Raw genomic sequence first — 26,112 nt, 5'->3', positions numbered from 1 at the left:
GTCATTCAGTATTGCATTGAAATGCAACAGTTACTTATTGATATCAGTAGTTCTGATAAGATTAAGTGCTGTAAAAAATCAAAATAAAAAATATTTGAAAATGCAGAGGAGTTGCAATTATGCCATGCAAAAAAGTCAATTTCAGCATTATTCCCTAAAAGCCAAAATGGGCTTGCCAACAAGCTTGGTTTAAATACACCAAACGGCACTACATAATGCTCTACCTGCTGCAGACGGTTTCATCTTGAAACCAAACCTTATGAATAGCCAAACCCCCAAACTAACTAAAACATCCTCTGTCCTCTGATGTGGATAGAATAAAGCAGGCCAAAGACAGACAGACAGCAGATATTTTTGTATTTCTTGTTACTAGCGGGGACAGAAGCCCAATCTTCCATTTAGACCTGATAGATCGGTTCACAATGCAGTGACCCAACTAAAAGGTGCTGTGTATAGTAGGATTTGGATTGAGAGGATAGGACATGACACTGGTATGATAAGGGAAAAGTGGCATGTGTTAGGGGTATAAAAGAGGCTGAGACAAGGGTGTGTCTGTTAAAAAACTTGGAGTTATGCAAAAGTCAGAAAACAGACAGCAGATGTACATATAGAAGTTGTGGGATATAAAGATAGGTCAAGAATGGAAAGTGAAAAGGATATTTTGAGACAGTACTTCCTGGGATACTAATGAAAAACTGCATTGATTAGTGAGATCAAGTGTCTGCTAGAGGAAGTTGTGTAGTGGAAATGATAACATGAATGTTAGTTGAGGTAGTGGGAGCATGAAAATTGTTGCTTAAAGGCATTGAAGAGTACAGCTTTTGGATGATGGTAGGATAAGAGAAGTGAGAGAATAGGCATAGCAAGTAAACAACTCCTTAATCAAAATGGCTAGGAAGAAAGTAGAAGCTGCAGAGCTGAATTATTTATATCAGTCTTACCTGCAGGCAAGATGATGGATCAGTGAAATTTGATAGGGTTTTTGTATGGTTTAAGAACAGAGGATGATAGTTGGTGAAAGTCTGTAGTACACTGCTCAGTCAAAATAAAAAAAGGGGCATCAACAACCAAAAATGTGGAAAGAGCTAAAGCATACAGTATGTAGAGAAGATTAGCACCTTCCCTGTACATTTATGAAACAGCTAGTACTGTATTTGTTAGATATATAATTCACAATAAAACCTACATTTAACAAAAACACGCTGCATCCCAGTACTGTAATATAAAAAGTATTTTAGAAAATACTATAGTTTAAATTTGTACTTCAGACTGAATTCTTACACGCATTTCCAAAGATTTAGAAGTTTATTCTTATGACTTTTTTTTTAGAGCTTTCAAATTACTTAAATTTGTCCTGTATAAACAAATATGAATCAAGTGCTGAATAATGGGCTCCACACATTACCTCCATCCTCATTGCCTTTTTGTTTACTACACTATATGATTAAAAAATCTGATTTTTAGTTACTTGAACCAGTCCAGTGAATTAACACATCATATATTAATCTAATAAATTACTGGAAACAAATTATTAAAATGGATATGGTGACTGATAAAATTTTTCAAAGATGCCAAAAGTTCCGACAGTCCGTTGTCGTTGAAAACTGAAGTCAGATTTCCAAAGGTAAAATATGAGTAACCAATTTAAAAGATGGTTGACTGACTGATTTATGGAATTTAGGCATACATTCCAAGAACTGGGGCTAAATTTAAATATAGGATGGTTTTACTTGAATGTGTCATTCTTTTTGAAATAACCACATTACAACGGGGTTCAAAAATATTTGAATTTATATTTACTATTCTAAGATGATACAGTACTAGCTCTTTACTAAAGACTATGAGCTTTAGATATATTAATTCAGTAACAGGAATATGTACATTTAATTTAGTAGTAGTTGCAATTTTAGCTCAATATCTTCATGAGTTGTGTGTAAGTCTTGGCATGTTTCACAGCCCAGTAAAATCTTAAGTTATGGGACACTTAAAAGTCCTCAATGATGATGACTAAGGAAACAAAGTTGAATGTATTATTTGCACTAATAATTTACATGGAACAATTAATAGTTCACTTAGATATGTTGAAGTTAGAACAATCCAGCACACTTCCCAACCATGCAAAATTTTTTTTAACATAGGCAAGATGAAAATATAGGAAGGGGGGTAGGTGAATGAATTGAAACCCATAAACAAAAAGGAAATGTAACCATTATTGATGGCAAAGTAATGACACTTCTTTGCAGTATTCAAGTCCCTCAATATTACATCAACAATACGGCAGAAAAGACAGCTTTGGACAAATGAATGAAAAAATATATATACAGTATATATATATACCCAGTTAAGTTCCCCTTTACCCTCAAAGATGCATTACGTTTTTTCATTTATTCACTTTGGTCTCTTTCCACACAAGACACCAACCGCTAAACTTGACCATGCTCCAATTTTCATTTCTCAACAAACTTCTAAATCTTTGGGTGATGTTGAGTTTAGAAATACAAATATCTTGTTAAACTTTAATGGTGAAACAAATCTTACCATCAGTAAAATTATGAACAATGACCATCAAGAATTCCCCTCTCCAAAGATGGTATGCTACCATGCCTCCCTTGCTCTAATTTTAATTTCTCACTGAAAACCTAAATCTTTGGATGAACCCTGAATCTAGAATTGCAATTGTCTTGTTAACTTCTATGATGAAAAAAGTCATAACCATCAGTAAAATTACAATTGATCATCAAGAACTCCTTCTAAAGATTGTATGCTACCATGCTTCCAATCCAATTTTCATTTCTTACAACGAACACCTAAATCTTTGAGGAACCTGTCTCAACTTCTATGATTAATCAAAAGTTATAACAATATTAAGAAAACTGAACACCAAGAGTTTTCCTTCTAATGATGGTGTGCTATCATGCTCCCAATTTATTTTTTGAAGAAACCATGCTTCAGGCAAATTACCAGGGAGCCTCATTGCCAAGCCTGTTGGTTGGGGCAGTTTCACCCCAACTGAGCAGTGACAAAGTGGGAGGGGAGGAGGAGGAGAGAAAAAAAAAAAAAAAAAAAAAAAAAAAAAAAAATCCATATAAAGTAACTAAGGCCATAGTAAGGTTTAAGTAAAATAAAACTAAGTTTAAGATGAATTCACGCAAGCTACTGCTTCAACAAGACTAGTAATGATAAATAGAATAAATTTAAGTTTCATTTTCATGAAATCAGAATGGGGTATGAAAATGACAAATGGCACAAAGTTGCAGTCATGCATTCTGACATTTTCTGAACAGTAATGAGAATAATCAATGGATAAAAAAAACAACTGTTAGCAAGAGACAATTACTGTACCTCAAGGTGATATGAGGCAGCCAAATATACAAAGAAAAAATATTGCACAACTTAGTAGTGGAAAAGAGTGGTTAAATATGAGGACAGTTGCATGTGTATGTGTATATATAATATATATATATATATATATATATATATATATATATATATATATATATATATATATATATATATATATATATATATATATATAATATATATATATATATATATATATATATATATATATATATATATATATATATATATATATATATATATATATATATATATATATATATATATATAATGTATATATATATATATATATATATATATATATATATATATATATATATATATATATATATATATATATATATATAATATATATATATATATATATATATATATATATATATATATATATATATATATATATATATATATATATATATATGAAATTTTTTATCACACAATGATTTATATACAATCATGAAGCTACAAATGTCGTTTAATATCAAATTCACGCTACCTCGAGTATCTCCGATGGAGAATTATCACCGAAGGGAATTTATATAAGTGATAAATGAACAGGTACCACTGGGGCTGAACCCTTGACATGGACCCATTCAACGACTCCAGTGGGCGTTACCACCGCGCCATCAAGAGATGGCGCGGTGGTAACGCCCACTGAGTCGCGGAATGGGTCCATGTCAAGGGTTCGCGTCCCAGTGGTACCTGTTCATTTATCACTTATATAAATTCCCTTCGTGATAATTCTCCATCGAGAGACTCTCTTTAATAGCGTGAATTTGATATTAAACGATTTTTGTAGCTTCATGATTGTATATATATATATATATATATATATATACACATATTACATACATATACATATATTGCACAATATTAGATTTATATGTGTATATATATATATATATATATATATATATATATATATATATATATATATATATATATATATATATATATATATATATAATATAAAAATTACACAATGCATATCTAGTATGCTGATATAATGATTTGTGCATTTTTTTTTGTGAATACCCACAATTTCAATTAAACTGTGTACTTGTCGCCTAGCTGAACAAGACAACATGGATAACACTTTTCCTTATATGAAAGGGGGGAGGGGAGATATGAATGTATGAAATTTCAGCAATTCGGTCATCCAGTGCCCATTTCACTCGAGATTGTAAGTAATTTAGGAAAAATCCCATGCTGCAGTCTAATGAACAGCTCATTCTGTATGAAATTAATGCAACAGAGATCTTCAACAGATTAATGAAAAAGGACACAGACTGAAGTGACAAATGAATAATTACATTCAACTTAGATTGCAATAGCTAATGAATGCATTACTCATCACATCCATGTCTTGTATGGTAATAAAAGACCAGTACAGACAATGATGCCTCATACTAAGGTACAAGGATTTTTTTTTTTTATTAAGTATACAATGTTCACTTTCTTGAAAGGTCTTCAACTTTAGTCAGTCAGGTTTTTCACCTGAAGAACATTATTCAACTATAGTTCTAGAGACCAAGCTTTTTGATAGACATTATGCATCTTTAACCCTTGATGTATGTAAAAACATAAAAAACAAGTGTTGTCCCAGTGAATTCAATAGGACTTCAGAGACTGCTGGAAATGGGGGGCTCTATTTAGAGCATTGTTATTATCATTGCAATTTAGCCTATCAAAATTTAAACATTCTAGAAAAAGTTCATTAAAATCTCAGTCTTCTGACTTGCTGCTATGCTAGCCAACCTTAAAAATATACTTCTTCAAAACCTAAATGGTTTAATGGTGAGAACCACTAAACCACAATAAAATTGTGTTGTCTGGCTTTTCACATTTTCAATTTTTGAGAAGTCCCTATGTGAGTTGCAACTCCCCTTGTCACCAATAATAAGCATTTGAACAGATAACTGTATTCATAATTGTAAATATGAATACATGAAAAAATTTTTTAATTATATATAGGGGTTAATTAACCATCAGTTTAAACAAAAAATCCTGAAACATTTCACAAGAGTATTTATATTACGACTATCCCTATAGTAATGAGAAGTTTAACAGTTAGCCCACCAAGTTTGAATACTTACAACTGTCACAGCTTGCATACACAGTCACTCATTGGAATTTTTTGCTAATATGGTCACTTGAGGGTTTGCCTTATACATATGCATCCCAATCTTTGTCTTGTTAATGAAGATGTCATCCACCTAGAAATTTATATCCACTACATTCAGATTTTTGTGTCCCAATTCAAATACTAAAAATTTCATTCCGATTTCCCTCCAGACAATTCCCTCTCACTGGCTAACTCTCACCTCATTTTGCATCTTTCTTGATACTGTAAAATCAATCCAGAATCTTTTCCCTTCAATAATATTCTGCCAAGGTTAACTGAACAAACAATGACAACATATGCTTCTCTCTCATAATCACACGCTAAACACCAATCCCACAAAATAAGTACCAAAGGATAACTTCAGTGCAGACTGACCAGGAGCACAGAACTCATTGCTTAATGCTTTACTGTACCAACCATCATGTGATTAAATATAAATCAAGTGCTTTGCAATCTTTCAATGAAATAATTGTTTCAATGACTAGGAATGCATAACAAGACCATTAAAAAAATGAACTAAATGAGCCTTCTTATACATAAAAATTTAACAATTCAAAATTATAATCTTTTTTAATAACCACAGACCCCTTTCTTAAGTGCCGGCATTAAAGATCTAGTTTCACTATCAAATATACTGCTTTGTAATCCTTATAACCTATTTTTCAAGTGACTAATTACAGCCTGTTATAGTGAAACTATAGCCAAACCAAAATGACTACAAACATGTGGTACCTTATCAATGTTGCCACTTTTCCCAGATTTGATTCATAAAACTCTGACCTTAGTTGGGATATCATGTAGATGAGGCAGACACATTGCCACATCTTCCTTATGCCAGGTCTGAAAGGGTGAACAGCTTGACACCATTGTTCTGTTTCTGACAGTCAGATGTAAAATGAGTGAAAGAACTGAAATTTGATAACAGGGTAGGATAAGGATGATTTAGTGTCTAATCATCTAAATAACCCATACAAATGCCCAATATCTAGGCCTGACTCACTAATGAAAACAAATGATACAATGTGATAAAAAAAAAAAAAAAAAATACTGTTATTGGCTCCTCAAGTTATGGTAGATTGTAAATTAAGTCGGCCCTGTCCCGGAATGGTCTCTCTCACTCTCCAGGACAGCCGGTGGGGATGCTAAGTAGGATTTTATGACTGGATTAAACCACGCCAAATTGGGGGATGCAGATTGACTATAGTCACATCTGAAGTCAGGAAGAAGTTAACAATATAACTAATGATCAATGTTCTTAGTCATTGTGGTTTGAATACAGCAACTTTCCTTCAAATGACCGATGAATCCTCCTTTACAAGACAAAGATCAAATTTAAGAGCATACAAGTTAGTTATTATAAATGATTTGTTTAACCAGACCTCTGAACTACAGCTTGCTTCTCTTAATACTAATGAACTGCCTAAAAAAATTAAAACCATAGAGCTCAAAACAGTATCATCAACAATTTCATATAAAAATTTCAAAACTCAGTAAGTTTACCAGTTTCCATAGGAATTACTCGTCTCAAAACCTTCAAGAGCACAGTAAAACTTTCCCCACAGGACATGACTATAACCCAGTTACTTTTAATTCTATAATTAGTGTCACCAGATGACAAAACTAAAATACTACACACATGATTTACAACAATACCACAAAAAAATTCATGTTATTAGGCATAGCAATAAAGTTTACTTTATTCTACAAACCTTATTAAGAAATATAAAGGTGTTATGAAGCTTTCCTCTAAAACTAGTTCCTTTTCAAAATAGGGTACACCAAAAATATGCACTTACCTCAACAAAAGGGAACGGTGTCAATAATCCTAATCTATAAAGAGAGAACTTGAGCTATTAGGACAAAATATGGACCTTAAAAGTAACAAGCTGCAAAATTAATAAAATAAATTTCACATAAAATAACTTCTGGTAACTTGTTCAAACCTACTGACAACCACATACCACCTGCAATTTGAACTATTAAACCAGAGGCTTTATGAATAAAACCATGTACAATTATTATTTTTTTTTATTAAAATTTATTAACAGTAACAACACAGCCACCAGTAAATCTAAAATATTAATAAAAAATATACTGAAGACTGAAGAAGTCGACCAACTCTCATGATGGAATATAATGCAGGATGGATGATCATCAGTCACAGGAAAACTGGTTTACACTCAAAAAGTGTACACAACAAAAAAATTACAGAATTATAGCTATACATGGTCTAATGACAGATACCAATTTTACAGTGCATTCAAGAACATCATCGTTCAAAATCAGTATAATTTCAAAACAAAGATATAAAATGTAACTACATTGCAAATGACTGTTAGTATGAGAGCATAATGCTTTACCATCTATCTTTTGCAGGTAACAACTATGTCAGACTACATTGCAAAGGCATTCGAAGACCAAACATTTGAAATTGTATATTGTACCTATGCTTAAAGCATAAAACTGGTTGTACCTTGAAATACTTCAAGGACTTAATGTAATGTCACCTTGCTACACAAAAAGTTTTTTTCATTTTCATTGTCTTTTCTCCCTTTTCTTTTTTATATTTTAATTATTCCTCCCATTTCTAAAATACTTTCATACTATTTCAAAGTAGTATTTTATATTTGTGTTCATTGGCTTAATTTTATGAGTACCATCACATTAAGGGCATTAATTTAATCTTTCTCCTTAAAAGAACTGCTTGTTTATCTTGAATACCCTTTATTGATGGATCAACCAATCTCCTGTACTGCATGTTTGGCTTTAAAGCACAACCTTGATTTTAAATAGAAATACTGTCCACCAGTTTGCCAACAAACTTTTAGACAATATCCAGATCCATTGTTGACAGTTCTATCAACTTCAGTGGTACTGTACTATATTTTAGTTTCTCAGTTCCTGAAGTCTCTGAAAATACCACTTGTTACAACAGCCTTTGCAAACTGATTATTTGTAAAAGCGTTTGGAAATATTGCATTTCTTTAACTACAGCAACTGGGAATTCTGCTTCACAGTTGTCTTTGGAAATACAATACTGCTCATCCATGTTAAATAGCTTTTTGCAAATATTGTACTGCTTGTCTATATTATAAAACCGAGTTGTTACTGCTCCAAACTATGAAAAGAATATATGATAAGTTACTGACTTGCTTTGCCATGCAGTCTTTACTATAGTATGCATGAATATCAATGCTTGTCATATTTGTAAATATTGCCAACCACCACACTACAATCAAAATTCACTCAATGTACCCGCTTGCTAATTATGAATACTTTGCTACTAATGGCCTAATAGGGTAGCTGCATTGTAAACTTTGCTTTCAATCACAGCCTTGCTTTTGTGTCCTTAATTCAAAAGGCTAGATTTTTATCTTTCATAATACTGCTTTTCCCCTCAAACAAGCAATTTTATTATAATGATGGCTTCCAATTTAGGAAACTGCATGTTCACAAGTGCATTAGGGAAAAATTGCTGCTAATCTCAATCATGCTTCATTAAAATCTTTCAACTTCATAACCACCTCCAGAGTCCAGTACATATTCATACATCATTAAAATCTTTCAACTTGTAAATATCTCCAGAGTCCAATACATATTTATAAGAGTGAATGTTTTAACAGCACATTGTTTCCAACCAAGTCTAACTATAACTGCCTAGCAGTTCAACCTGATAAAATGGACTGTAACCCTTTGGGATTCTGAGGAATAAGGAGGGACTGCTTAAAACTATGGTAAAATACTCATTCTGACTTACCACTTAGGAGCCAAATAATTTCTTTTAATGACTTTCTATATTTTTCAGTTCAGTTATGTTACCTTTGGTCTCCCCACATGTGTGTATGTGTGTGTGTGTAAAAAAAAGTTAAGTGCTGAAGTTATCAAGGAACAAAGTACTTTCTGCAAATATCACTTGACACTGGATTTTCATGGGATGAACTTGCATGATGTCACTGGAATCCCAAAGGGTTAAATCCTTAGTACTGATCTAGCTTCAACAGTCTATTCTAAAGATCATATAGTTCTCCTAAACTTCATTCCTTACCACTGAATGCAAGCTCTTCACCGTAAAATTGCCCATGCTATGCTCTCTGTTGGTAATTTTTTTTTCTAACCCAAGATAATTTTACTCTGCAGCTCCAACTTCACTGAGTACACTGTACTGTCACTTTAGCTCAAATTCAAAACTTGGCCTTACATGGTACCAGCTGTGCTCTAGCAATCACACTGAATTGAAAATCAGTACTGGTAGATACTGATCTTAATAGCTTAATGTACCTCACAGATACACATGACTGTAAGCATTAATGTTCCTTTTTATGTGATACTCCCATACACTGGTTATTGATTTGCAACAAATTTACGTGGAGCGCTTTAAAAGAAATGGACCCCAGAGTAATAAATTTGGAGATTTAACCTTAATTATATTTGCGTGCATTACTACAAACTCATATAAGATGTGGGACAAAATTTTTAGTTCGCCACCTAAATGTGGGAAAAGTTTTTAATTTGCCACTTATACATGTACAATGTGAACTATCAGAAGAATAATTCAATCAATCTAAAGTTTGTCAACTTGCAGTCCCAATCTTTCAGATGAAATCTTTGAAATTAAATTCTAAAACATCATTCACTTGCTAACCTCTAAAGCAGCAAATAAAAGTCAGGTGAAATGTGTTAATATCCAAGATGACAAAAACAACGCTATCATTAAATGCCATTTCAACCCTCGCTTTCCTGCCCTTATAATAACCTTCAACTTAAAAATACTATTAAAAGCTAAATTTTATCAGCAAGCCTTCACCAACTACTAATATAAGAAACAAAAACAAAAGGTTTCGGCAAATTAACTCAAAGAACCAGAGAAACACTCAACGAGAGAGAAAAACAAAACAGAGAGAGAGAGAGAGAGAGAGAGAGAGAGAGAGAGAGAGAGAGAGAGAGAGAGAGAGAGAGAGAGAGAGAGAGAGAGAGAGAGAGAGAGAGAGAGAGAGAGAGAGAGAGAGAGAGAGAGAGAGAGAGAGAGAGAGAGAGAGATCAGTCTAAAAATTGTCAAAATTCAAGAAAGTATCACATTTTTATAGTTACTTCAACTACAGCAATTTCCAAGAATTTCACAAAAGCGGTGGTATGAGCCAAGGACTCTCATCCATATGACATTTGTACATTTCTGCAATTTGTTCTGTTAAAAGTTCATTTTTATGCTGCAAAGTACAGAATGACCCTAGATGCATCTCTTCATTCAGAAAGTTCACTAAAACCTAAATACAGTAAACATTTCACACGGGTTGGAGATCTTAAGTATAGAGTACTTAGGGTTATTAAATACTGTATATATAATGCAGTCAAGCATTACTTCCCTACACTGCAAAATTTTCAAAATGCCCTTTACTATTCATTTAACTTGCCAATTTGTGACTATTCCAAAGATCAGGAAGTGAAAAGGGAAAGGTTGAATTTGAGAGGGAGAGAAGTTCTCAACAACCTAAAAAAATCAAATCTAACATACTGCTTAAAATAAACAAATGATGCCAAAAGATTCTGACACAGCACACTGCCTAACTTGCTAAAAATGGAAACTTAAGTATTCAACGAAAGTGTGTTGTTTTATCCACCAAACACTCCTTAGTACTATTCCTTCAAATTCATGATGTCTACGATTAAAGCAAGAAGACCAGTGAAGTCAATATTCAACTTACCTTCCTTCACTGATATAAAGATCAACATACACTGTGGCTCCAACTGGCTTTGTTAATTTATTCAACATTAGCAACTACTTTAATTTTACCTTAAAACTATAAACTGGATTTTGTTGTTAGTTTCACTGTATATCAACTATTGATATATTTTCAAAAAAATTGAAAGATACCCACACTGAACAAGTGTTCAACTTTCATATCTTTTATACTCTACTTGCTACACTTATTTTTCAAATGTGATAAACAAATGAGTTCACCCATGACAATCACCTGGTGATAAATCTTCGAACGTGATAACCTGGTGATAAATCTTCAAACGTGACAAAAGGCATTTCCATAAACTGTGGCTAGTATAACGATCAAACACCATTTCTAAAATCCCATCTTTAACCTAGGAAGATTTTCATAATATTACGACACCATAGGTTAAAGTTTTATTGCCTTGTGGTACATACATGTCAAAATGTGAAATAAAACATTGGAAATAGTGCTCCTTTTACTATTCCACACAGTAACACATGGATTTGTAAAGTAAACGAGTATCATGGTGGGTGACCTAAAAACATCCTTGACAAAGTTTTCAACAGTGGAGTCTGTAAAACTCCAATGCTCAAATATCTTGTCTAAGAGCTACAAAGGTGTAAGAAAGAAAAAATATATATATATAAAAGTAGACATGGATTGGAGGAGTAACACTCCCCAAATTTTACATGGTTTCATACCATATTGACTAAATTAAAAATTTCAAATAACACACAATTAAGACTGCATAGTCAAAAGTGTGCAATTTAAAGGTCTTGCGCTGCAGAATCCAATACATGGACCTTTAACGCTATGACCACAGGATTCAACACCTTAAAACTAAATAAATATGTTACCCAGGTTGTAGTACAGAAAATGGCAGGTCACCATTACATACGTTCATCAGGTTTGACGGGTTGGCTAAAATCAGCGCAGTAGCATCTTTATTCTCCCTGAAAAGGAGAAGAATTCTCAATCTAGGTTTTGTCCCTTCCTAACTTAAAAATAAAATACAAGACCTTCAAAAAGAAGATATCATCAGGCCATTTATGAAACAATTTATGGATATTTCTACTAATAATAAATATGTTGCATGCTACATGTTGGTACTCTATGAACATAGTACAGTACTTACCATGGCCGCTTCATCTGTGAAGGATCGATTGGCACACGTGCAACGATCAAGGATGAGTTCTTGGGAATCAGCGTCTTCTCATCTGTATAAACTGCAAAAGAAAATCCATTAAAATTCAATCCTTATGATTATCCAATACAGTGCTATTAATATTAAAACTTGGTACTATTCAAAGTTCATCCTTGCATTAACAAATACAAAATATATTGCATAAATTGCATATTAGAGAGAGAGAGAGAGAGAGAGAGAGAGAGAGAGAGAGAGAGAGAGAGAGAGAGAGAGAGAGAGAGAGAGAGAGAGAGAGAGAGAGAAACAACCTTACCTTCTTTTGTTTCTGCATTGGTTATCTGTAAATCATACGGTTGTCCTTTTCCTAGCCTTTTTTGTTGTATGATGGCTTCCTTTAAATCTCCTAACGATATGTTGAGTCCATCAACTGGGAGTGTATCATACTCCACAGCAGACTTGAATTTGTAATGCACAGACATCCTGAAACAAAGAATTTATATTTAACTATAGTTTACAAGCCCTCTACAATGTATTTTCATGTCGATTTCAAGTCCTTTTATTTTACCAATTAACCCACCTTAATGGTTATCATTAAATGGTTGCCCTAACTTTTAGACAAATGGCAATTTTTATATATACAACCAAGGCCACTGTATTGTTATAATTCTATGTTTGTCAACTACTTCCATCAAACATGATAGCCCTTACTCCCGTCAGGCATAGTTTCCTATCTATCCTCCTGCTTGATGACTTCCTGGCTCTTCCTACTGGTCTTGGTCGTGCTACTTACATACTAAGGCTTTCCAGACCAATTGTTCCTCATCCCTTCTCATTACACGTCCACTTTGAAATTATGTTATTCCAGCCTACTCCTTGATATTCCAGCAACAATCTAAACATTACATGGTAAAACCATCCCAAAACCTCATTTTCCTTCAATGTCCATGGCTGCTGTTTTAGTATTGTATGTAATACTCATACACATCAAAAAACCACCTGACCAACACTTTTTTTTCCCTGTTTATCCACAGCTTGCAACAAAAACAAGTTGTAAAGCATATTCCGATTTTTCATCATTATTTGATGACAAAAACCACTACCCCTTACATAAACTTTTGTTTTTAAGGTTAGCAACTTTTTATAAATTTCACCATTCAAGGTTCAATGTTACTATCTGCACTGAGTACCACACTCACTGCCAACTCAAGCACAGAGGCTGGAAACTCCCAAAACAGAGAGCAAAAAATGAGAAGTATTACTAGGCAATTAAAAACTAAGGGTTATTAAAATTTAGTGTTCCATACAACCTCAATTTCTTAAAAGTTCAATATTGTAATTTTGAAAGAATTTACATTTTTCCTTGACATATACCTTCAAGCACATACTCCTTTGGTTGTTGAAAGCTGGGAACAAGGAAGTTACTAAGAGGAAGGTGGGAGGTGAGGTGAAGTTACCAACCACTTACAAGATTGTATGAGATTACATTTTTCCTATCTTCGAGGGCACCTCATTCTTCAGGTTAGAGGTATAGTCTGTGGAATGACACCAACTAAAAATACCAGCTTCCCAACAGATGAACAAGGAAGGATGATTCCTGTGAACTCCTGTACAGCCTGGAGTACTGTATCTGAGGCATAGAGGCTGACAGTGGTCAAAAATATAAAAAAGCTGGACAATACATGTTATCTAGAAAGTTAAAGCAACCCCTTACTCAGAATACATAGGTCATACTGGCTGTAAGACTCCTGAACCTTTCTAGAAAAGGCTACTGCTGGGACCCCGTAAGTGTGATCTGAAGAATGACCACCATTTCTGTTATCAAAGTACAATATGTAGCCAACACCAAAGGTCTGAGTGCATTCTCTGCCAAAAGGCTTTGAAGAAAACCTCGAGGTGGATAAAGTGTCCTGAATTTCAGTACATCCTCTCCACTGCCTCAGCTCAAACCCCCTCTCAGGGGAGGCTGTTCATTATCCAACAGATCAAAACGTTCACACAAGGGTCAGTGGCAAAGGAGGGAGCTCAGAGAAGTAACCAGAAAGTGTCTCAGATATTGATATTTGTAGTTTACTTAATGGAATGCATACACGCATCTATATGCAACCCAATTAGCCTACTGGCTAGTCTGCATACATGTTTGAAAACAATCATGTACATAATTTTACTGTATGAAACCTATGGCAAATCTTACTGTAATACATAAACATTCAATTCATAATTAACCAAAATATTTTTCATTCTGTTTGCAAATTTAAGCACCACTGGAGTTTGCCACTACTGACAGAAAAGGAGGGAAGCATCTAGTTTTGTTGCACCCAAGCCGGTTGGTTTTCTCTGGTAAATTTGTTAAAAAAATTGATCTCTGTCCCAGATCTAACTAAACATCTTGTCATCACTAAATACTTAAATGGGTTCATAAATTATTTTTAATATAGCATTCCACTCTGAAATTAGGGAGGGAAGGGGATTATACTATCAAATAATGCACACACACACACACACACAGAGGGAGAGAGAGAGAGATCTCCCAACCTTAGACTTCAGTTACTGCAGTTATTGACAATGAAGACAATCCTTGTTTATGTTCAATTAAAGCAATCATGATTTATCTTAGGAGGAATAAAGCCTGCAGAACAGTATTGAGGTGTTCACTTGCTAACACTGACCACTTAGTACAAATTCTGTGGAAGTCACCCCTTCCATGTTATTTAAACCGAATTTGTCTTCCACACTGTAAAGGAGTATGTTGAAATTAAATCTCAACTAACTTGTACTTGAACCATGTTCCCCATAATTGTCTAGAATTTCTTCAGACAAATCATAATTCTACCTGGCTAGACACACTGCCCAGAATAAAGCACTTAATAGTGGAGGAAGTGTTTCTGGGAAAACAGCATGCACATTAAATTTGATAAGGAAACAATCTTGATAGTAAAGAGGTGAAAATAAATCAATGAACACTGATCACAACACAAGCTTTCCCTTTGATTCCCATAAACTTTAAACTATTCAACAACTGCCTACCAGCTCCTCAAGATACCCAAACTCACTTCTAATTTACCAAGACAACCATTACCAATGAGATTCCAGTTCTACTCGTTTCATACAAGGTAAATGTGAGCAAGTTAGTCTAAAGTAAATTACAAGGTTAGGCTAAGGGTTTGGGGCAGCCTAGAAAGGCAAAGCAGAGAACTGATCCCCTAATCTCAAGTTGCTGTTTTCCCCCTAACCAATCTATCTTAAACACTGCAGATACTAAGGATTATACTATATGCGCTTAAATAAATCAACACTTGTTCAGAAGGAATCTTGCTGGTCCACTAAACATATCTAAATAGATAAATAGATATTGTTTTAAAACGAAGAAGACAGAAGAAAGAAAAAGAAAGAAAGAAGAAAAAGAAGAACTCCTCTTCCTCACTGCACCTAACCTTGTTTTCTTCCTCACCTAACCTTATCAAAAACAGACAACTGTAAACACTCAATATGGTTAAAACCAACACCCATCACACTTTAAACTGAAAAACTACTGAAAACTATATGCACAATGCAATTACCTACCATTTTTCCCCAAACCAGTAACAAAAGATACTACATAAATACACTCTGAAAATAAGAATGTAACCCCTTCTTTTTCTATCTTGTCAATGACTATTCCTTAGGTAGGTTGCCTATCTGTGTTTACCCATAGTCTAACATGGTTTTATGACCATGAATGTATTTTTATCCAGCAACTTTCCTATCAGTGTTCACCATATTGTATTTCCATACAAGTGATACAAACGGTGTGTGAACTATAAACTTAGGATAGGTGTTGCACTTACAGCATCTGCTTTGGTCAAAAAAGCTATTACAGCTGTAATTAAGATAATGGATATGGTAATGAAACATTTTACTGAATCAATTTATACCGTATTATCATCATGTTACACAATAATCCTAATACTTATACGAAACCAATCTACCCCTCGTCACACTCACGTATAATGAGAGTCCCTAAACTACTGTATTGGGAGGGGATGATTGCCAACTTTTTTTCCTACATTTTACATCCTCTTTCCTCCCTTCCAGGCTGAAACCTTCCTTTCCTTAAATCTTCAGCTAAAAACCCTTATAGACAGTCAATAGACTATAAATCCACTAAGTCTCCAAAGGGAGAGCGAGAAGTTATAGGAAAAGGTGATAAACTAATATAAGGGAATATAAATTAAAACAGACACCCCTGCTCCATGCTTAAATATTTGATGATCAGTAGATTCCACTACTGCACAAGGGTAACTACTCCAATTTCAGTTGCAGCCAAATCAAACTACTAAAAAAAACTTAGTTAATCGAGTGGTAGTAAACCTAATGCTAGAAAATAATGAACTCACTTTTCATCTAAGCCACAAGTCAACATAAGAGTTACCAAAATGAACTAGACTGATGGAACGACTATTGGAGTGTTTGAGACGAGATTCCACACTAAAAACCCACATTGGAGAACCATACTCCAAATGAGGAAGAAGAGCATTAATAGCTTCATCCCATATCATACTAAAACATTAGATACCAAAATTTTTTATAAAGAGGAAGCAATATTACATATATGGTTCTCAAGTCAATTTCTTAACAAAAGTTACTCCTAAAAACTTGGTCAGTGTCATTTAACACTGCACCGTTTAAATGTAATCAGGATGCAAAAGCAAAAGTGTTCTGCATCAACTACCGTATCTCGAGTTTTAGAAGGGTTAAGTTTCATGCCCCAAAGCATACTCCACGGGGAAAAATGTCATTTCTATTCAAGGATTTTGCAACCACCAAACTAGTGTGCAGAAAATGAACTAGATGAGTAACACCATCAACATGGTTGGGAGATGGTGAGGTCACTAAGGCTTGGCTGCAGTGTCCATTGCAGGTCACATAGGAACATGAAGATTACATGGATAAAAAGTCTTGTTGTCACTTTCTCCGCCAACTCTTCAACCATACTCAACGTATTACAGAGAATCCCAGAACCAACCCAGTCCAAAGGACAAGCTCATTCTCAATCATCAGCTGTCTTAAAAAGAGACTACAGACACCATTTCCAAAAGACCAAACTAGACCACAAGTAAGGACTGTAAGGAGAGGGAGGTCCACATCCTTCCCCATGACCCTAACAATCTTCAGAACTTTTCCTTATTCTCACTGGGAGACTACAGAAAAGGCAGTCTACTACTGCATTGCCAAAAGAAAATGTAGCTAAGAATGCAGCCAATGATTCTGGCTTCAGCAGATAATAAAAAACCCCTTAAACAAAGCCATGGTAACCTAAAGTTGTTAGTCAGGGAAGGGGTGGTTTCTTTATGTACTTTCACAGTAACACCAGCACAGGTCAAGTTCATGCCCATCCTCCTCCCAAGAAGCGTAACTGGGATCATCCATTAGCTAACCCATGAAATGGAGATGTACTTCTGACAAATGGACAGATTCCACATCATTTCTTATTCTGGGGACTAAACAATGGACACTGGTTCAAAAGCACACCATAGCCAAACTCAACTCTAAGCTAGAGTAGAAGATATGTTGTACCTAGACAAGTAAAAAAAAGGAGAGAGTCCAAGACAGTCTCTGAGTCCTGGAAGTATAAAGGGGAACTGGTTCAAGAGTGTACCAACACCAACCCCAAAAGTCTTACTGTCTTGGCTTGACTAATGCAAATAATCATGTTAGGGCAGGAAGAAACAGACTTGTCTATGTACCTGGGCAAGAGTGTAAGGGGATAAGTCTGGGATACTCTTCAAATCTTGTTGTTTATAGGGATGCTGATTCTCAAGCTTGCTGAAAGATCCCAGTGAACCCTACAGGAGGCATAAATTTCTGCCCATGGAAGCACAGCTGTCACCAACCTTCAAAGAAGGAAGGCACTAACTAGAAATTCAATGAAACTTCTCAAGTAAGAACAGGCTTCTGGATCACCACCACCACTACTACCTCCTCTTCCTTGAGAAGGGCAGACGACGACGACATAGGACAAGAAAAATATGCACTTGCATTTTTCATCTTATATCATCCCCAAAATCATATCTACTGAGAAGCAAAACTAGCACAGTCTGTAATCAATACCATGCAACGTGGTCAGCATTGTTGTAGAGCACAGGGTGGTTGCTAACCCTCATGAAAGCCAAAGGTAGGCAGTCCAGGAGGAAACCAAATTGTTTGGCAGAAACAGAGTAATAAACTTTTAAGACATTGGATACCATCTTGTAGCCTTACTACATTAAAAGTTAGGTATATGTTAGTTTTACCAGACCACTGAGCTGATTAACAGCTCTCCTAGGGCTGGCCCGAAGGATCAGATTTATTTTATGTGGCTAAGAACTAACTGGTTACTTAGCAACGGGACCTACAGCTTATTGTGGAATCCGAACATTGCTGACAAACCTCTCCCCTGCAAAGGAGACCAGCCAGCACACACCAAACCAGAATAAAACCAGATACAAATAGGGCAAAGCAACCAAACACCTGCCCCCCCCCCCTTTTTTCTCACTTTTCTTGCTCAAACCCAAGTTCAACAACATGTCTCAACCTGCTTAGTCAGGGCAGCAAGGCATCTTACTTAAGGATGCAGGAAAACTGGATGAGGATGGCAAGTGAGTTGAGGACTCCACCCCCAAAATTACATACCACCAGTTTATTACCATATGATGGTTATGGAAGACTACTTTTTCCCCCCATATATAGGTAAAATTTTTCGAATTGGTATTTTTCAATGGTATACAAACCATAGTCTTACATATATGGAGTCATCCTACTGTGCATGTTGCCCATCAGCCAATCTACACACATTTGGTTTTCTGGCTGTGCATGCGTATGGATGCAGGACAATACATGTACTGGCAACTTTTTATGCATTCAGAATTGCCTCTGGCTTGTTTAAGTGTACATTACCTCACCAGAAAGCAGTATAAAGGGGGTGGAGGTGGATTTCTTCCAATATGAAAGGCAATGGTCTGTATACCCAAGAAAATCTCAAATCACTTTGAAAAATCTGCCATTTCACAAACTATAGGGATACAAAGAGACACTCATGGTGGAAGGCAGTCCTGTACAGTACTCCCTCCGGTGCCTCTATTGCAGGTGGAGTATCAACTCCTATCTACTGAGTCTGGATCGTGGAAAACAAATGACCATGCACATTCCAATACTCCTACCTGACCTCTTACCCCGTTGTCCTCCAACAAATTGGGAGGCCCTGTCAACACCTCTAGTGTGAGTACCCCATCCCTCCTAATGTTGTGTCTAGTAGGCTCAAACAATTGTCTTGCACAGGAATCATTTGCGGGGAGTATGGCCAACCAGTCTGCGGTTACATCTTATTTCCCCTTCCCTACTTCATTCTCATCTGTCCTGTACTTTAGAATGCAGGTCTACCGTACAGTGTCACTCAGCCCACAGGAAGGTGTGTGGAATCACGAACATCCCCTTCTGTACCACTTGCTGAACCACCACCACCAGTGCCAGCACAAACCTATCCAGGGACTTTTGAACGACATCCATGTGGTACAATACTGTGAAGGACATCTGGCTATTCCAGACTGCTACCTTCATTACTTGCAAAACTGAATAGTTTCTATGGAAAACTGATGGACCTATGCTCCTGATGATGTAAACCTAACCTCACTAGTGGTGCTCCAGAAACCCTCAGGCTGGCCCACCTATTGACTTGCTTATTCAAGAACAGATGGGGTTTGGGGCCCATCTTCGTGTTCTTGCCTGTACTCATGAAAAAACTGATGGACCTATGCTCCTGATGATGTAAACCTAACCTCACTAGTGGGGCTCCAGAAACCCTCAGGTTGGCCCACCTATTGACTTGCTTATTCATGAAGAGATGGGGTTTGGGGCCCTTCTTCGTGTTCTTGCCTGTACTCATGAACAGCATTGTGCATTAGTCACTGTTTTTCATCTGCTCCAAGTGGTTTTGACAGCGGAGACTAGGCCACACACAATCACTTGCTGTGCTCCCCCCCCAAAGTCCCAGAAAGAGGGAACTAACACTCAAAAACCTTATTCCTGGGACTGAAAGAGTATATCCTGAACACAAAATCTGGCAGGAAGGAAAAACTAGAATTATCTCCACCCTTCTGAATGGAAGACCCAGTATGAAAGGCCTTGTATTTCTTTAATCACATGGCTGATGTTTTGGTTAAGAGGCAGACTGTTTCAAATGTCAGGTCTCTGGCTGAATCTTTGTTACCTCACCTCATATCGCACCAGTCCTACTTCCCTTGGTAGGCATTCCCACCAGTCCTACTTCCCTGGTAGGCATTCCCACCAGTCCTACTTCCCTGGTAGGCATTCCCACCAGTCCTACTTCCCTGGTAGGCATTCCCACCAGTCCTACTTCCCTTGGTAGGCATTCCCACCAGTCCTACTTCCCTTGGTAGGCATTCCCACCAGTCCTATTTCCCTTGGTAGGCATTCCCACCAGTCCTACTTCCCTTGGTAGGCATTCCCACCAGTCCTACTTCCCTTGGTAGGCATTCCCACCAGTCCTACTTCCCTTGATAGGCATTCCCACCAGTCCTACTTCCCTTGATAGGCATTCCAACCAGTCCTACTTCCCTTGATAGGCATTCCCACCAGTCCTACTTCTCTTTCCCACCAGTCCTACTTCTCTTGGTAGGCATAACTACTAAAAATTTCTTAATATTTCTCTATTCCACAACTGAGGTCAAGGGGACTTAGGATACAGTTGCCCTACCACCCATAACTGCACATACACTGACAAGGCCTCCTGTTTCTGGTACACCAGGGCATCTGCTAATCGCTGAAGTTAGGTCCTGGGAGGAGTTTGATACCATTCATAGAATAAAAGGACACACTTTCCCTGGAACCGAGGATGGGAGGAAGTAGCCATCATCTAATTCACTGGTTATTAGAGATAGTGCCTGAAACACGGTAGACCCAATAATCCTGCAGTCAGACCAGACAATTTGGGGTAATACATATAGAAGTTCATGTGTTTTCTGTTCTTTACTACCAAACCCTAACGGGTATCCAGAATAAAAAAAACAATTGGCAACTTGTTACTTTACCTTGGATTAAAAATTCCTGAAACCCTATTGCCATGAGTAATAGTAGTCATGATAAAAGATTGCTGGGGAAGCCACTATTCCTATAACCAGACCCTACATATTAGGGAAGTCATCTTACAACCACACAGACTAATACATATATGGGTTCTTGAGTTGTTTCCTGTTCTTTATTACCAAACCCTAATGGGTACCCAGAATACAGAAAATGGTTGATAACCTGCAATTTTATCTTGGATAAAAAAAAATTCCAGAAACAATTACCATGAGAGTGGTGGTCGTGCCGAGATACTGCCAAGGAAGGCACAATAATCCTGTAGCTAGATCCAACATTACAAGTCACCTTAGAACCACAAGGAGTAATACATATAGGTTCTTGTGCTGTTTCCAGTTTTCTATCGCCAAACCCTGATGGGTATCCGGAATAAAGAAAACAGTTGATAACCAGTGACTACTTCAGACCAAAAATTTATCTGGCATGTTGGGATTTATTTAATAGGATCTAAGCTATTTTGTCACCTGTCAATTTTTTCGTAGGCTACTTTAAGCACAATGGCTACGTTATAAAAAAAAATTTTTTTGATGCAGGGAAAACTTATTTTTGGTAGCCACCAAGTCCTCAAACCTACCCACTTTGCCTGACAAAAAGGCCTGGGACGGGTGAACCTTTTTCTTGCCAGATCTAGTAAGTTATGAGGAAGACAGCCGACATATGCGCTGTAGTCACATCTGTGCGAGTAAGACGAAGGAAAAAGCTAATGCATTCAGTGTGGGGCTAAGTGGTAGGTCATTCCTATCCCAAGTCCTTTACATTCTATCACTTTGCCAACATGTAATATGTATTCTGGCCGTGACGAACTATAAGAGAATTCTTTGAGATTGGTTGGTCTGTCTTATGGAGCCATGGGGGAGAACCATGAGTGTAATTTCAGTTCAAACAGCAGCTACCCTACCAAACCCTCAAATATGCTTATAAACAACCACCATTAACTGAAAACTGTATATAAAAGGCAATTATCTACTCATTCCCCCCTATTTGTAACAAAATTTACGGTATAAATACTGTACTTGGAAAAGAAAAAATCTTTCTCTTGTAAACGACATACAACTCAGCAGGTAGGTAGCCTGCCTGTTTTTCCCAAAGCCTCAAGCTGTGGCCCATCAAATCCGTCATGCGCATCCAGCACTGCTAAAGCGTTTTGTACATCTACATACGTCTAAATCAACTGCCATTATTCAAATGAGTGGGCCACACAGCGCAAGAGCATGGGTGGTGCCATGTGTCTTAACGGACTGCACGCGCAGGAGGAATTAATTAGCGCTGTGCTCCAGCGACAGCCAATATGGGATCCCAGACATTGCCAACAAAGATTGGAATGTGATCTAAAAATTATGGATTTAATATCAGTATCTATCGATCTAATTTGCCATTCATTAGAACATTATGATACACTTAAAGCAAAAACTTTTTTCTCAAACTGGCCAGTATACCAGTGTATTATAAATTGGATATGAAGAGAGTATTATCATCGTAAGATGTGTACTTAGTCACAAACACAATAAGAAAAAATACAGTAATTAGTGAATCAAGAGTGTTGCTCTATGAAAAAAAAAAAAAAGCGAATTATAGTTTTGTTTTTACCAATGTAAAAGGAAAACGGGACGACTTCAATACTATGAGTGAAAATGGCTATGCTTACTTCATACAGGGTGTGGTCAAACATTCTGTAAGATTTAATTTGTATTAAAGATTTAATTTACATTAAACATTTTATACATTATGCTGTTTACATTAACATTCATATTTTAAAATTAGTAAATCAGGTATAAGCATTTTAAGGTGAATATATATTTCAAAAGTAACAGTCGTAAAAGGGTACTAATATAAGATGACTTAGGGTGGTTTGGGATGATGGTTTGGGGTCTATTTTTGTTTGAATTTATATTAACATATTTTAGTATGATAATTTATGGTACATTTTTGTTTGAACTATTAAATTAGGCAGTGAACTTTTAAAATAGTTATAAAGCATTTTAGTTTATGATATATAGGGTATTTGGCATTTATAGGCATTTTTAGCGGGGGCCTTCTGCATTTCTGCAGTGGATTCTGGTACCTATCCTCACAAAAGAGCGGGGGAGCATATACCTTTAGTTGTTCAAAGATGCATATCTGACACTTTCCAAGGTAAACTGCTCAATTTCGTTTAATTTTGCAGCTGAATAAACATTCTATACAATGGCATAAAAATCCCCCCCCCCACAAATAACGATATGTAGGTGAAATGAGTCGAATGTACAATACATGAAAATGTTGCAACGCTCACCAAATAAATAACTAATTGCAATAAAGTCTTACTTTTTTGGTCATAGCATACCCAGGTAAATTGTCTTATTATTACAATGCAAACGCCTGCCTCCCTCTCTCTCTCTGACTTACTGACTGACTGACTCACTCTCTCTCTGACTGACTCTCTCTCTCTGACTGACTGACTCTCTCTCTCTGACTGACTGACTCTCTCTCTCTCTCTCTCTCTGACTGACTCTCTCTCTCTCTCTCTGACTGACTGACTCTCTCTCTCTCTCTCTCTGACTGACTGACTCTCTCTCTCTCTGTGTCTGACTGACTTCTCTCTCTCTCTCTGACTGACTGACTCTCTCTCTCTCTCTCTGACTGACTGACTCTCTCTCTCTCTCTGTGTCTGACTGACTCTCTCTCTCTGTGTCTGACTGACTGATTCTCTCTCTCTCTGTGTCTGACTGACTGATTCTCTCCCTCTCTGTGTCTGACTGACTGACTCACTCTCTCTCTCTCTCTGACTGACTGACTGACTCACTCACTCTCTCTCTCTCTGACTGACTGACTGACTCTCTCTCTCTGACTGACTGACTGACTCTCTCTCTCTCTCTGACTGACTGACTCACTCTCTCTCTCTCTGACTGACTCTCTCTCTCTCTCTCTCTGACTGACTGACTCACTCTCTCTCTCTCTCTGAACTGACTGACTCACTCTCTCTGACTGACTGACTCTCTCTCTCTCTCTCTCTCTGACTGACTGACTCTCTCTCTCTCTCTGACTGACTGACTCACTCTCTCTCTCTCTGACTGACTGACTCACTCTCTCTCTGACTGACTGACTCACTCTCTCTCTGACTGACTCACTCTCTCTCTCTGACTGACTGACTCTCTCTCTCTCTGACTGACTCTCTCTCTCTCTCTGACTGACTGACTGATTCTCTCTCTCTCTCTGACTGATTCTCTCTCTCTCTGACTGACTGACTGATTCTCTCTCTCTCTCTCTCTCTCTGACTGACTGATTCTCTCTCTCTCTGACTGACTGATTCTCTCTCTCTCTCTCTGACTGACTGATTTTCTCTCTCTCTCTCTCTCTCTCTGACTGACTGATTTTCTCTCTCTCTCTCTCTGACTGACTGATTTTCTCTCTCTGACTGACTGATTCTCTCTCTCTCTGACTGACTGATTCTCTCTCTCTCTGACTGACTGCTCTCTCTCTCTCTCTCTCTCTCTCTCTCTGACTGTCTCTCTCTCTCTCTCTGACTGACTGACTCTCTCTCTCTCTCTCTCTCTGACTCACTCTCTCTCTCTGACTGACTGACTTCTCTGACTCTCTGACTCTCTCTCTCTCTCTGACTGACTGATTCTCTCTCTCTCTCTCTCTGACTCTCTGACTGACTGATTCTCTCTCTCTCTCTCTGACTGACTGATTCTCTCTCTCTCTCTCTGACTGACTGATTCTCTCTCTCTCTCTCTGACTGACTGATTCTCTCTCTCTCTCTGACTGATTCTCTCTCTCTCTCTGACTGATTCTCTCTCTCTCTCTCTCTCTCTGACTGACTGATTCTCTCTCTCTCTCTCTCTGACTGACTGATTTCTCTCTCTCTCTCTGACTGATTTTGACTGACTGACTGATTCTCTCTCTCTCTCTCTGACTGACTGACTGATTCTCTCTCTCTCTCTGACTGATTCTCTCTCTCTCTGACTGACTGATCTCTCTCTCTCTCTCTCTCTCTCTGACTCTCTCTCTCTCTCTCTCTGACTGATTCTCTCTCTCTCTCTCTGACTGACTGACTGATTCTCTCTCTCTCTGACTGACTGACTGATTCTCTCTCTCTCTCTCTCTCTCTGACTGACTGATTCTCTCTCTCTCTGACTGACTGATTCTCTCTCTCTCTGACTGACTGATTCTCTCTCTCTCTCTCTCTCTCTGACTGACTGATTCTCTCTCTCTCTCTCTCTGACTGACTGATTCTCTCTCTCTCTGACTGACTGGCTGACTCTCTCTCTCTCTCTCTGACTGACTGACTGACTCTCTCTCTCTCTGACTGACTGACTCTCTCTCTCTCTCTGACTGACTGACACTCTCTCTCTCTCTCTCTCTCTGACTGACTGACACTCTCTCTCTCTCTCTCTGACTGACTCTCTCTCTCTCTCTCTCTCTCTCTCTGACTGACTGACTGACTCTCTCTCTCTCTCTCTGACTGACTGACTGACTCTCTCTCTCTCTCTGACTGACTGACTGATTCTCTCTCTCTCTCTGACTGACTGACTGATTCTCTCTCTCTCTCTCTGACTGACTGATTCTCTCTCTCTCTCTCTCTGACTGACTGACTCTCTCTCTCTGACTGACTGACTGACTGATTCTCTCTCTGACTGACTGACTGACTGACTCTCTCTCTCTCTCTC

General features: G+C 37.1%; 1 protein-coding gene across 3 annotated transcripts in view; it reads right to left on the bottom strand.

Annotated features, from left to right (window-relative positions):
* Positions 1–26,112, bottom strand: part of LOC136826639 (E3 ubiquitin-protein ligase RBBP6-like) — an 89,943-nt gene that overhangs the window by 29,841 nt on the left and 33,990 nt on the right. For all 3 annotated transcript variants that reach the window (XM_067083962.1, XM_067083963.1, XM_067083964.1), the window contains exons 2-4: positions 12,663–12,829; positions 12,341–12,431; positions 12,104–12,158 (exon numbers count right to left, since the gene is read on the bottom strand). In XM_067083962.1, the coding sequence (XP_066940063.1) occupies positions 12,104–12,158; positions 12,341–12,431; positions 12,663–12,828 (312 nt within the window). In that variant the 5' untranslated portion in view covers position 12,829. The remainder of the gene's footprint in view (positions 1–12,103; positions 12,159–12,340; positions 12,432–12,662; positions 12,830–26,112) is intronic.

This window comes from Macrobrachium rosenbergii, chromosome 41, assembly GCF_040412425.1.
Source record: "Macrobrachium rosenbergii isolate ZJJX-2024 chromosome 41, ASM4041242v1, whole genome shotgun sequence".
In the NCBI taxonomy this organism is placed as follows: domain Eukaryota; kingdom Metazoa; phylum Arthropoda; class Malacostraca; order Decapoda; family Palaemonidae; genus Macrobrachium; species Macrobrachium rosenbergii.
The sequence above is the reverse complement of the archived record's forward strand: the minus strand, read 5'-3'. Positions and strand labels throughout refer to the sequence as shown.